The sequence below is a fragment of the Besnoitia besnoiti genome, chromosome IX (genome assembly GCF_002563875.1).
Source record: "Besnoitia besnoiti strain Bb-Ger1 chromosome IX, whole genome shotgun sequence".
NCBI classification, from domain to species: Eukaryota; Apicomplexa; class Conoidasida; order Eucoccidiorida; family Sarcocystidae; genus Besnoitia; species Besnoitia besnoiti.
The window spans coordinates 2384304-2398331 of NC_042364.1; the positions used below are offsets into that span (position 1 = coordinate 2384304).

Here is a 14028-nt window from a genome sequence, read left to right on the forward strand (position 1 = left end):
CTTGCGCAGCCGTGAGGCAATGATAACGAGGCTTGCCCGCAGACAGAGACTAGCAGACCAACAACTGGAAGAAGGCGCGACTTGTTGAACAGAGAGAGGGAGAAGGGGAGGGGGCAGATCCGACAGACACGGAGGCAGACGAGCTGTGGCAGGGTGCGGAGGTAACGAAGCGCGACAGCAGCCAACTCGAGGAGTCGCCACCAGCAGTCAGATCGCGGTCTGCTAGAGCACAAGGCGAAGCACCAAGACGCCTCAACGAACAGGTAGACGGAGCAGCGTCTCGACACAAAGCGGTGAAACGCCCACCAAAAGCAACGCCGCAGTGTGGCGGGAAGACAGCTGCCGCCTCAAAGAAAAAACCGCGTGGATGCGCTAGGCGGAGAGAGACGAGGAGAACGCCAGAGAAACGCTGTTTTTTCCACGGAAAAAGAATCTCTCGATCCTCTTCATGCCAGAGACGTAAAGTCGAGAGGAAACAGCCGAAGGCGATCCTGAAAAAGCTATCCTCGACTGCGCGGAAAAAACGATCGCAACACAAACCTGGAGCCAATATACGAACGGCGGAGGAAACGACCCACAGACAGGCGAGTGAAGAGAAGAAGTTGCGGAAACGCCCGTGAAGTTCCTATAGGAGAGGCGGGCGATTTTCAATTCCGCACCACAAACACCTCGCAGAGCATGCTTGGCGAGCACAGGCGAAATCGTGAAACCGACAAAGCCGCAGCTCTTGAAAAAACGCCGCACAAGAAACGTCGGTCGAGGCCTGAGGCAGCGACAGATACCTAGTTCTTGCACCAACGGGTTCCGCCGACAAAAACGGCGAGAGTACCGACAGGGACGAAAGAAACGACCTGGATATGTGCAGAAAAGGGACTTTCAGAAAGAAAAAGACGAATGAGAGGAGGGAGAAAGCGAGGAGAGACAGGCTACTCGCGTTGGAGCGAAGGAAATGGAAAAGGCGAGACGGAAGGCAGAGGAGGAGGACACCAGGCCGGGGAAATCCACTCGTGCCTTGCAAAAACAATTTCTGGTGAAGAAGCAGACAAAGCCGATGCAGGGCGTTTTGCACAGCTTCGATAATCATCAAGCGTCGTCTACGTAGAGGGGTGTGGGTCGACGGGCAGATGCCTGCGGGGGGGTTCTACGTCCCGAAAAACGAGGAGAGGGAGAGGATTTTACACCTTCCAGAAGCATAATAGTTGTTGACTGGTGAACTGGCGAGATTCCTCGCGGAGAAACGGCGCAGGGAAGGCGAACTGCTGTCAACTGCGCACGCCTACAGAGCTGCACAGCATCGTACTGCGCGCCCCTCTCCAGTCGGTCTCTAGACGAAAAAGGGACGAAATGAACGGAAAAGAACGCTGTGAAATGCCCTTCGTTCCGCTAGATCTCTGACGTGGAGCAACTTGGCGGAGAGGTACGGAAACAACAGCGAAACGCACGGAAGGGAGACGAACTCGGATGCGAAAATCCGTTCCATGCAACCCTCACATTCGTTCCAAACTGATTTGTTGGTCCGATTCGCGGGGGTTGCTGCACCGCAGCCTCGCTTAAATTATCCGAAAAAATGCACAGCTCAAGAGTCCTCTTTTTCCACCCCCCGGGGGCTGCAGGCTAGTTCGCACTCGAGGAGGGAACATGCAAAAAGTCATCGAACTCTCTTCTTCAGAGACGAACGGAAGAAAGGTCGGACTCCACACCAGAGGGTCGCACGCGAAGTGAAGGCCTTCCGCGCGGTCTCCTCCTCGTACGCGAACGCGCAGAGCTACGCGGGGTTCGATTTGCGCGGAACGAGGGAGGCAGAGGACAGGGAAACAGTCACGCGAGGCGCCTTTTCTGTTCTCTCCCTGACGCCACACAAGAGGACTCTCGCGAGGGCAGAAACCCTGTCGCGGCGAAGGCCAGCGGAAAAGAGAAAAGTGGCGAGCGAGACGCAGGGCGGTCATCTGTGTGCTGTCCCTCGAAATCCTATTGTTGCCCCCGTTTCGTGCGTAGGAGGAGGACTCACGCGCAGGCAGCATCTCGGAAAACTCGGGGTGAGCACGCGCGCGTTCTGCGGCAAAGCCCACACAGGAGGCTCGGATCCACGTGGCTCAGAGGAGGCCGGGAGACAACCCTAAACCCTAAACTGGAACGAAAGGGCCTATGGGGCGATTTCTTTGCCTCCGCGGCACGTATGCACGCGATTTTCGACTCGAAGAGCTTCGAATCCGCGTGCTGCCTGCGGGAAAGCGCGGAAACCCCGTTGCAAGAGGGGAGCGCCAGGCAACGCGCGAGCCATCTCGTCGTCGAGGGAAGAGCTAGTCGCAGTGGATCGATTTATTCACCCTTCTCGGAAGTGCCAGGTCGGATTCTGGCCGCTCTGAGCCAACGACCCAGCAACGATTCGCGCGATGCAACCCGGCACTGTTTCACCCAAGGGGGGTCCTGTCCTGCACACGCAGCGAGACGCAGACCCAATCCGCCCTGCCGTCGATGGTGCTGTCAGCGCAGAGACGATGAAGGGCAAAAAGGAGGCTCTTTGCTCCACTGAGACAGTGGGTGCTGTATCTGCTTCAGTGTGGAGCGAAAATGCTACTGAGGCGCGACGAGACAGACACGAGGGCACGTCAACCGCCCCTCTGGCGTCGTAGCGGTGCGTGTGCGGCGCGGGCTAGCGCCAGTCTACACCACGGACAGTTTGGAGTTCGGTAGCCAAGCTAGTAATGAGACGTCGTTTACTGTTCACTATCCACGGCCCACGCATAGCCCTACCACCGGGTCGCCCCCTGTTGGCCTGTAGACCCTCACCGACGGGGAGGAGCCCTGGCAGTCTTGCCCTGCCAACTCTGCTGGCTCCACTAGCTGCCTGCCTCTGCTCCAGGCTACAAAGACATATTTCTAGGTCTAAAGCCCCATGAAATATGTCTTTCGTAGCATGTGGTGCAACACCGCCTGTCGTTCGTTACTGAGTCGATCTGTAGCTGAGAGCATCTCTCCACGAGTACTTCGTCGGAAACGCCAGACCTATGAACCGTTACGCAGCTCCGCGAACCCTCGTAGTATTAGCAATGCAACCGACATCAACCATGGCACAAAGGTCACACACTTTCCGTCCCTCCCCAGTGCACCTTGTCATCGTGGCTAACTCGCACGTATTGCGAGGACGGCTGCTTGGTGATACTTGTTTGCGGCATCGCGTATACCATTCATCACTACTCGCTGAAATCAATGCGCGCACTCACAGCGTGACGAAAATGCCCTGTTTCATCATCTTGTGTAAGGTGCATCGCTAAATCAGATGCAACTGCCTCACTGTATGGCGCCAAGCGTTCTTCGGCGGCGAAGCCCGCGCTGCGCTGGAGTTCCGACCATGGTTTGACTTTCGTTCCCCAACGTCTGTCCAACAAGAGAAGTCCCTCACAGACCACGCAAATCCACGGCATGAATGACAATACGGAAAAGCGAAAATCAAGCACGTCTGCAGCTCACATGCACAGAAGGTACATCTTCATTCCTGAACGCACCCATTCGTGAAGACACGCACAGATGGTAGCGCGGGCCTCTCCACACCCCGATCAACAAATTCAGGCACACTCGTCGGAGACATCCTGTTTGAATATCCTATCCTTCCCACTCGTCCCTCCTTGTGGTCTTTAGGCAGTGCCCTTCATCTCCTTGTAGCCGAGAATTCGCGAGAATCCAACCGCTCTCAATTTGTCGACGATTCTGAGACGGTCCTTTGCATAGCCTCAACGGCGTGAGGGCTCACGGCGACTGCCTTCATGGGCTTCTTTTGAGCAAGAAGCTTGTAGCTCAGCTTCGCACACACATTGAACACGCGCGGGCCCGCAGGTCTGGGCTGCACCCTGACTGGAGCTTGCCTGGGCTCGACGATTGGCTGAGGAGCTGGTAGCGGAGCCGACTGGGTAACTGGCGGAGCCGACTGGGTAACTGGCGGCGCCGACGGGGTAACTGGCGGCACCGCAGCTTGGGGAGGATAAGTCGGCGGATATTGCGGATAAACCTTCGGATAAAACATCGGATACATAGGAGGGACTACCACCGACGGTGGTTCGTACGTCGTAAGCGGTGCTGAGAAGCCAGGGGACGTGGCGCTAGGCGGCGGAGATGTGCTGCAGTAAATTGCTGTGCACACATCAGCACACGGACACCCACGCGATAACGCATTGAGGATAACAACGAAAACCGCAAAGAAATAGCCTAGACAAAAGCGATAGAAGACTATTAAGGACCAGGCATCCCGTCACTCCAGGACGTGCCGCCACAAGTTGATGCATTCCGTCCTACTTCCTGCGCTTGTCCATCCTGCGGTTCCTCTCCTACTCTTCCTTGCCTTTGGCCGCAGGCTTTCAGACAGACTCCACTACAACCCCAACTTGACATGGAATTACCTATTCAGCCGCAATAGTTGGGTGTAAAGGGCAAGCGCGCCACCACGTGAAACGTGGGTATGGTGCCACGCCCATATCTCCGTTTCTACGGTAGATTAGACCTGTCTGCTTCCTCCTGCTTCGGTGCCATGTTGGCTCTGCGTCAACCTATCTCACTGTCTACATATGCACAGATGTGACAGACACGTCGACCAGAGGGGAGTGCGTTCGGAGCTCCGGAAGTTCCACTCACCCTTGATTTGCTTGACGCCGTCACTCAGCAGCTGCACAACCTTCTCCAGCTCACCCATGTGCCCGAATTCCCTTAACAAGTTCTCAAACTCTTCTCCCAGAGCGTCCCCAACCTTCTCGAGCGCATCGTTGGGGAACAAGCACGTCAGCAGAGACGCGACACTCTCGTGCGGCACACGCGGGAGCAGCGACTCGAGTAGCGCAGTGAGTTGAGGTAGCGGCAGTCCGTCTCCGATGGTCTTCAGCAGGTGGAGGCTCTCGAGTGGGGGTGCTCTTTCGACAAAACGGGCGAGTTGCTCTTCTGTGTCAGCAGAGTTGGCGGCCTTGTTGGGTCGCTCGTTCTGCGTGCCTCCGGAGAGGCCTTTGGCGCCGCGGCCACGGAGACTGCGGCAGAGGCTACGAAGTGACGAGGCAAGCTGAACAGCCTCGGGAGACAGCTCCTTCAAAGACGCTTCCCTAACCAGATGCTCAAAAATCGCCCGCGCCTCCGCTGGCGAAACCAGCCGCTCCACCAGGGTCTCCAGGACGCTGGCAGGCGTCCAGGGGGCGAGCTGCCGCAGGGCCTCCACAACTTCTTTGGTAGAGAGGACGGGGTGCATCTGAGTGATGAGGAGACTTATCGCTTCCCCATCGCCGAACGCCGGCAGAATCTGCAGGAGCGAATCGACTGCACGTCGGAAGTAGCACTTCAGATCTTCAACTACGGACGCGGAGAGGGGCCCTGCGTGCTGAGACGAAAGACGAGCAACGAGGGCCTCGAGCTCTCGAATCCGGCAGCTGTCACCTGCGTTCCTATCTTCGCGCTGCTCGCCGAGTTTCATCTGGAACTCGTGCAACCTGGCCTGAAGCAGTTCTTCTTTTCTAGCAAAGTCACGCGACAGACGGCTCCGCAGATCTTCCTGCTCACGCGTGTACTCCTCCAGGCTCTTCCGCATACGCTGGTTGGCTTCGGTGACCTTCTCCTGCGAGCAACGGCACACACAGAGGAGCCGCGATGCTCGGCACTGGTCGAGACGAGGTGCGAAACTCGAGTCACCAAACGAAAAAAACACGAGGCTGACGCCCGCCTGTCCAGATGTCAGTCTCGAACGGGACAGGCAGGTCCAACCGACACGAGCTGGTTTGCGAATTGAGTTATTTTCAGCAAAGGCAGAAGCGGCAACGCCGGTAGGCCGAGAAGGCCTAGGACAGGCGCCGTAGGCAAAATCGAGGACGGGCAAGAGGGAAGATCAGTTGAAACGCAGACACACAGAACCATGGACTGACGCGAACTCTTACGCCATAGCACTCCTCTGCAGAAGATATGCTCACCCGTGTTATTGAAAGCTCGTCTTTGAGCCTCTCGATCTCCCTCGATTTTTGCCTTGCTTCTTCCTCAAAATGCCTCGCCTCAGCTCGAATCTTAGCTTCGAGGTGAACCTGTTCCTCCAGTTTCATCTCAAGATTATGCACTTGCTTCTCCAAGTGAGCCAGCTCATTGCCGATCTTGCCTGTCTTGGGATCTTCCTCACGCCTTGTGGCTTCTGTAGTAAGTCGATCTATTTCCTGAGTTCCCACAAACGCGACGGGACTCGGCGGTCATTTACTACGGAGGGGCATGGAGACACGAGGCTTCACGACACCCAAAACCAACAGCAAAGAGCGAGACACGCTGCAGACCGGACGCAGACTCCATCTATCTGCCCGCGTATTCCGATTCAAACACATGAAGGCACACTCCCACTACCTCAGTGGCAGCGATCGCACCTTCACCATCGCCCCACGAGGCTCCCTCTCGGTCGTGGTTCCTCGGGCGAAGCCGGGCTGACGCCAACTGGAATCGTTCGTCTCCTCAAACCAATGAACGCCGATTCCGGGTTCAGCCAGCGGACATGCGAGGCTCTTCTCCGACTCTAGCTTGTGTCCGCCTACTGCCCTCGGGCGCCTCACCCCTACACCTACATGCGAAGGTCTTTGTCGGCGCAACGGAGACATACCTCTTGAAGTTTGCAAATCTTTTCTGTCGATTCGCGCCGCTCTGCTGCCAGCTTGTCGCGCACTTTCCTCAACTCCGCATTCGTCGTTCTGGCCTCTTCCAAGTCGAACTCCAGTGCCGATGCCTTTCGCTTTATCTGCGCCATCGCTTCCAAGTCACTGTGGTCCTTCGATCTCAGCATATCCTGCAAATGATCCACATCTTCTTCCAAGTCTGCTAGAGCCTTCTCCTTGGCTGCAAGCTGGCTCTGTATAGGCAATAACGCAGTGAGAAGGCATACAGAGAGAGGCGGATCAGAAAACAGCGACAACTCAGATTTCACAGCGAGTCAGCTATGCAGGAGTTTCGCACATCTTTGACATATCTTGACGTGCAGGATCTCAGCTCCGCTCAACCAGGCGACTAGCGTTGGGTTTTGAGGCCAACAGAACAATGGAGTTACTCCCGTCACTGTACCAAGGCGCAACCTGCTCAAACACCGTCATCCGCCGTCACATTAAACACGTCGCTAGCTGCTTCGCTTACCTTAAGGGAGTTGGCAATTTCACGCTGTTTCATTTCTTGGTTCTTGACCAGACGCGCGGATTCGACGGCCTTTTTCAGTCTCTCGTCCTTCGCGACCCCGTCAGCTTTCTCCTTCTCAAGTGCGTGACGGAGCTCCGCCAACTTGCCCTCTTTTTCGTTCAGCGTTTTCGTCAGATCTTCGATCTTTTTCTCTTGGGTCTTTACGCTGTCCAGTGTCTCTTTGAGGCGACGCTCCAGCTGATCGTGTCCATCGGCAGTGCGGCCGCGTTCTTCCTCTATCGTGACTTTTTCTCGCTCAAGATCTTCCTTCACCTTCAGGAGATCTGCGTTCTCAGATTCCAGCTTCTGATTCTTGTCGCATGCCTCCTCCAACTTCCGCGTGATCGTATCGATTTCGTGCTGCAAGTTCATAATGCTCTCTTGAAGGGTCTGCCGGAAACGATCCGAGTGGGTGCCGTGCATCCGTCGCTCCAGCTCGAGGTTCTTCTTGTACCCTGCAGACAAGTTGTGATCGAAAACAGACAGAGCAGCAGAGCTTGTCGCTGACCCGCTATGACGCCTTCTTCTTGGCCGTTCACACCCCCCTCTAACATGTATATGGTCACCCCTTGTGCCCATGTCCGCGAGTTCTCACTTCCGCGCATTCTCGGATGAATGACCTGCCGGGTCCTTACCGACGCGCTCACCACGAGACCCGCTCACTCAAGCACCACGTATTAGTCCTCAAATGAAGAGAATCACACTGTGAAATGTGCGAGCGGAGTCGCAGAAAGACGCCGGCAAGCGCCATACGTGGGATAGACCAGGGCATTACATCTGTGGACGTGAACCGCCAGATGCAGCGCGCTCATTGGTAGAGCGTAAGTGTTTGAAAAGTTCACTCTATCGGGCAGAGATATGACCCTTCTGTCTTCCACTGTATTCCAGCCGCGGAGCCATCCCAGCCGCGGAGCTCAGCCTCTTTAGCTCAGTCGGTAGAGCGCCAGCCTTTTAAGCTGGTGGTCAGGGGTTCGAGCCCCCTAGGAGGCTGCCTTCCGCTTTCCAAACTGAGTTCTTCCTCATGCCGGTTTAGTTGAGATATGCTCAATAATCCCCGCCCCGCTGCTAGCCCGCCTTTACCGCCCACACACGTGCGCAAAAGAGACCTACGTTCAATTTCGCTACGAAGGTCCTCTTCTTGCCGTTTGAACTTGGTTTTCAGTCTTTCGATTTCCTCCGCATGGAGTTTCTTGGTTGTCGCGACCGCTTTGTCAGCCTTTTCGCGTTGTTCTTTGACGATGTTCATGTAGTCCTCCGCGCTTCTCGCCATTCTCTCTTTTGTCTCGTGGAGGTCGGCCGCACTTCGTCGCTTGAGCTCCTCGACCGTTTCTTCGTTCTTCTTCCGATGCTCCTCCAGCTTCTCGACCTGCGTCTTGCTGAGTCTCTCCACGTCTTTGGCGTGCGCCTTCTTGAGGGCGTCATGCTCTTCGGTCTGTCTCCTCAGAGCCTCTTCGTATTGCGCCTTTGCCTTGGCTAGGGCCGCCTCAGTCTGTTCCTTGTGGGCAGCAAGCGCCAGTTCATACTCCTTCTTAGCTTCAGCCAGAGCTCTCTGCGCGTCATTTCGGAGAGCCTGGATCTCCTCTTGATGCCTTCTGTTGAGTCCTTCAATCGACATGGACTTCTGCAGAAGCAGCGCTTTCTTGGTTTGCTCAACTTCTTTCTCGTAAGACTTCTTCACACTCGACAGCTGGCTCTCATGTTGCTTCTTGACACTCGAAAGTTCTTCCTTGAAGTTCTCCTCGAGAGTTGCCTGACGTGTCAGCGCCGCCTCGGCTGTCGCCGTCGCCTGCTTCAGCTCTGCCGCGAATGTCGCCTGACTGGTTTCCAGCTCCTTCTTGAATCCCTCATTCCGGCTGTCTAGCTCATTCTCGAATCTCTTTTGTAGGTCGGAGTTCTCCTCGACCATGCGACTCAGAGTTTGTTTCAGGACGTCTTTCTCCTGAAGGTGCTTCTGAAGAAATTTCTCCCTCTCGAAGTGCTGTTTGGCATTCATCTCCGAGAGTTTCGCATACTTCTCCTCCGCTTCATTTCGCAGCTTCTCCTCTTCCGCTCTCTTGTTCTCGGCGTCTGCGCAGCGCTTCTCAGCCTCTTCAGCCTTCCTCTCGAGTTCTTGGTGAGCGCGCTGCAGTTCGGCGACCTGGCTCTGCAACTCAACATCCTTCTTCCCTTCCCCCTTCAGCTTCTCCAACTCCTCTTTATGTCTCTGTTGCTCCTCCTGGCGCACCGCCTTCTCAGCCTTGAGGTCCTCCAGCGCCTTCGCACACTCCGCGCGCGAGGCCGCCAAGTCCCGCTCCACTGAAGCGAGACTCTGACGAGTCTGTTCAAGATGCAAGGCCTTCTCTGCCAGGCTTCGGTTCAAGCCTTCGGTCCCTTTTTTCAACTGTGCCTCGTCTTGGAGAATCTTGGACTGCCTTTCCTTCATCTCGAGGAGTGCGGACTGTAGAGTCTTCTTCTCCTCCTCCAGCGCGGTCACGCGCTCCTGTTCCTTCCTGCACTTGTCTTCCAGCAGCTGGCAGCTGGCCTCAGCCTCGGAAGCTTGCGCCTGGAAGGCGTGACTCTCTTGACGCATGAATGAGATAACTTCTTCCTTCTCTTGCTGGTCTCTTTCTAGCTGTTGCGCGAGGGAAGCGACTTGAGACCGCATCACACTCTTGGCTGATTCGTTCTCCATCTTGAGCTGTTCAACTTCTTTCTTCAGCGTCTCCTTTTCTTTCGCCTCCAACTGCGTGGACTCTCTAAGCGAAGAAATCACCCGATCCTTCTCAGAGATCTGGCGAAGTAGACCTTCCTCGTCCACGCCCCGCGCCTTTCGGAGCTCGCCAAGCTCCGCCTCGAGGCCTGTCAACTTCTGGCGCAGGCTCTCGACGTCCTGCTCTCGCTGCTTCACACGGTCTTCCGCTCGCTTGCGACCCTCTTCGGCTTCCGCAACTAGGCGCTCGGACATGACCAGCCGACTCAGGGCGTCATCCTTTGTTCTCTCCGCGGCGTCGGCTTTGCGCTGCATGACCCGCAACACACGACAGCCAGAGCAAGGGTTTTGGGACTAGGCAGACAAAATTTTCAACGGAGAAAAGCTGCTTCGTTGTCGAGATTCGCTGCACACACACCTAACACGTGCCTCATGCTTCGTTGTGCTAGTTTACCTGGAGCTCCACGATGTTCGCCCTCGCCTTTTCCCCTTCGCCTTTTATGGCGGCGGTCGCTTGATCTTTTTCTTGCTGAACAGCGTTCAATTTGGCCTCCCACTCCTTTTGCAGCGCGTCGCTTTGCTCCTTGAGCGCCTCCTCTGCCATCTCCACGAGCTCTTTGTTTTGTTTCTCGAGTGCCTCGGCATACGCCTTTTGCTCCGCGAGCTGGGTTTCAAGGTACTCAAGTTGCTCCCTACTCAGCCCTGCTCCAGCCATTTGCAGGTACGTTATCTGAGCATGCAATTCCGTGCACTTTTTCTGCAGAAGTTCGTTCGTGTTTCGCAGGTCCTCGCGCGCCTCGGCCTCCTCCTTGGTCAGCAACGCCCAGTACGAAGGCGATGGCGACCGCGACCTGGCGCTCAGCATTCCGTCGCGTTCCCTGCCCCCGTCCATGAGATGGAGTCTATACTCCGCCGACTCGGCAGCAGCAGCCCCTCCGGCCGCGCCATAGCCGTAGGGCGAGAAAGTTCGAGGCATAGGCGAAGCCGGCAGCGTGCCCAGACTGCGGCCGTCTGGGCATGCCAGTGCGAGGCGACGGCGACTCTCACTTGGAGCAAACGGGTAGGGGGTCGTTGTCTCTCGCACCAGCTGACGGAGCTCCTCCCTCCGGCTCTGAAGACGCAGCAGAAGGAAAGAAGACAGAAGCCGCAATCGCACGTCCGCAGGAAGAAACATTCGGGAAGCAATGCAGGCAGGGCGGAGGTACCCGACCTGTTCACCCGGAGAGATTCTCTTTCCGTTGTGGCGCCTGTGCGGAGAACCCACTCCAGAGATACAGCTGGCTCTGCAGACGCCATCGATAGCTGCTCACGACGCGCGAATCCCCCAACAATAGTGTTCACATCCGCAACCCTGGCGCTGACCCTAAACCCTGAACCCTCACCCACCCAGAGGCCGCGAGCGACCCTCGATGACAGGATTTCTCAAACCGCTATTTGGCTCACCTCTCGGATGTTCTGATCCAGCGCTTCGGCTTCCAATCGCGCGACAACCCGTTTCTGCATTTCCTCTTGTTCCTCCTCTTGCGCCTTCAACAGCCTCTCCTGCTCCCTCAGCAACTCGAGCTGCGCCTGCTGTTGGCGCAGCATCTCCTCTTCTTGCCTCTGCTGCTCACGTAGAGCCACCGTTTGTTCATGCAAGATGCGGACCTCCATTTCCATCCTCTGGCGCTCCTCCTCCTCGTGTCTTCGCTTCTCTTCCCTTTCGCCCAAAAGCTCGTCAAAGCCCGCCTCAGACATCTCGGTCGCGGAGTCAACGAGCAGCGGCTTTGCGGGGGCTGGCGGCTGGGACTCCAGGGCTGCCGGGCGGCTCGGACTCGACCTCTGGAGATCGGCAGAGCGCGCAGGCTCCGGCAACTTGACCTCGAGCGTGGAGGACTGAACGTCTGCGCTGGAGGCCGGCAGAGACTGAGAAGCACCGGGCTGTTCAGTCGCTAGAGGCGAAAGCCGGCCGGATTTCTGCGGTGCAGTTGGCAAGCTCGCGGCCATCGAGAGAGCAGTTGAAGACCGAGGCGACTCCGGAGGAGGAAGAACAAGCGAGGAGGTGAGGAAAACCTCTCCCCGAGTACCGGGGGGGGGACAGCAGCGGACGAAGGCGGGGGGAGAGCCTGCGGTTGAGGCGTTTGCGCCTGAAGCACCTGTGGCTGAGGCGCCACCTGGGCCGGCGCGCCGCTAGGGAAAGACGGAGCCCCGTCCCGCCCCTCAGGGTCTGCTTGAAGCGGCATATCGTACTCGTGGGTAGGGAGACGAACTCCTTCCCTCGCCGCCTCGAGCTTTCGATACAGGATCTGCAGCCCTTCGATGCTGCCTTGTCGCGCTCCGCGAAGTCGACGCAGCAGACGCAGGTGCCGGAGAAGGCCAGCCGTCTCCTTCCGCTCGAATGCGTTGGATGCCGCGTAGCACTCCAAGTCCTCAGACAGTTTGCGTATGTGTGCCTTGAGCAGCCGAATGGACTCGTCTTGGTAGGCGATGCATCCTTCCTTTAACATGTTTTCTCCGCGCGCTCGTACCTCCTGTTCAGCAAGAGTTGCTTCCAGTTCGCGAATGGCTTCTTGAGCCTCCGCAAAAGCCAGCAGATCCTCCTCAGACGGCCGCCCCGGCTCGAGGTGCCTTCTCTCGGAGCCGCCGACGCCCGCGGGAGCTGCCACGACCGCCTCCAGGTTTTGCCCGCCGCCTAGCGTGTACGGCGAGGCGACCGCGGCCTCGTGCGGCTGCCCCCCGCGAGTAGCGAACACCACTTTCTGTTCGGTTCCCCTGGGCGGCCTGGACCGCAGCGCCACTTCTTCCGCAGCAATGCCGTTGTAACCCTTCAGGCGCTTTCCCCGTTCGCGCCAGAAACTCGACAGAGGCTGCCGAGGCTCGGGCTCTCCGTCAAAGCCCCCCCACCAACTCGCGCGACGGGCTGGAGACGCGCGCTGCGCCCCTACTAAGCAGGCGCGCTGGGCCCCGTGGACGGTTCCGGGCGGCTCCGTCTCCCGCGTGAGCCAGTACGGGGGTCGCAGCGAGTTTCTTCCTGCTGGGTGCAGGCGAACGCCACCGGGACTCCCGAGCGCTCTGGTGGAAGCTGAGCTAGGCGAAGTTCCATTCGCGGAGAGGGCGGGGCGACCAGCGACGTGGAGGTGCTCAGACGACAGCGGCTCCGGCGCCGCGCTGGAGTGACCCCCCGCAGGCTCTCCGTCGCCGAAGGCAGCGATATGACAGGGTTCGCCAGCTTGGCCTGCGAGGGCGACTCGAGGTGCCGAGTCCCTCTCCACATGCGACAAATCTGAAAACGGTCCAGTGGACCCGCTCGCTGGAGTGGAGGCTGGTGCCGCCGAAGGCTGCCTTGGCAGCACGGGGGTGGCGTCTGCTGCCACAGAACCGACCCCTGCCACGGTGGCCGCAGAGACAGACGTCTCCGAAGCCTGATCTGCTTGGTCTTGTGCCGCACTCGAGGCGAGTTGCCGCGCGGAGGCCACCTGCACCACCTCGTGCGTGGCTGGGATGTGGGGAGGGCCCTCTCGCGCAGCTTGGCTCTCTTGCCCTTGTCGCGGGAACTGCAGCGCCGGCGTCACCACCTCGGACGTTCGCGCATCCGATATTTGGTAGGGGGCCCGTTGGCGCTCAGCCTGGCGACTGGGCGAGGGTGGGTTAAACGGGACAGTATGCTCGGAAACGGCGGCCGGAGGCGACAGAGAACTCGTGGCGAGGCGCGCCGGGATGCCGGAGGCCGTCACCGTCTCAGGAAGCGCCGAAGGCGTCGGGCCTTTCGGGGAGATGGACGGCGCGCCGCCTTGTGTGGCCCCCGCAGAGTCACCTAGCCGAGTAGACCTACTAAAGCAGACTTTCTTGGAGTCAGCCAGAGTGATGTGAACAGTCTCAGGCTGGTTCACGCGACCCTCTGCCCCTGCCTCGGCGCTTGCGTTCTCACCGCCGGCGGCTAAACGTGCAGACGAGAGGGCTTTCCAGCTACTTTTCTGGGGCACGTGAGCTTGCTCAGGCGCAGTTGCGGATTCGCCATGGAAGGATATGTCTTGCTGAGAAGAAAGAGCATGCATGCGCTTCAGGGCTTCTCGAGCAGCTTTTCTGGCCGGCGGAGAATCTGCTTCACCTTGTGTAAGCCCTGCTGAAGCCGCCACGTCGCGGGGCTTCTCGCTGCCCGCGACCTCGGATATCGCGCCTGATGCGGGAGGCCCCAT

The 14028-nt window shown here is 58.0% G+C and overlaps 1 protein-coding gene and 1 non-coding gene across 2 annotated transcripts; one reads left to right on the forward strand and one right to left on the reverse strand.

The window, feature by feature from the left end:
- Positions 1–3691: 3691 nt before the first annotated feature.
- On the reverse strand, positions 3692–14028 carry BESB_015080 (uncharacterized protein; the record flags this gene model as incomplete). Its single annotated transcript, XM_029360237.1, has 9 exons — positions 3692–4128; positions 4627–5587; positions 5937–6170; positions 6602–6847; positions 7126–7619; positions 8275–10162; positions 10308–10964; positions 11297–11809; positions 11920–14028. 9 exons carry the CDS (start codon positions 14026–14028, stop codon positions 3692–3694), a joined length of 7539 nt encoding a protein of 2512 aa, XP_029216904.1.
- BESB_015480 lies at positions 8082–8154 on the forward strand. The gene has a single exon. It is a non-coding gene; the product is annotated as a tRNA-Lys (tRNA).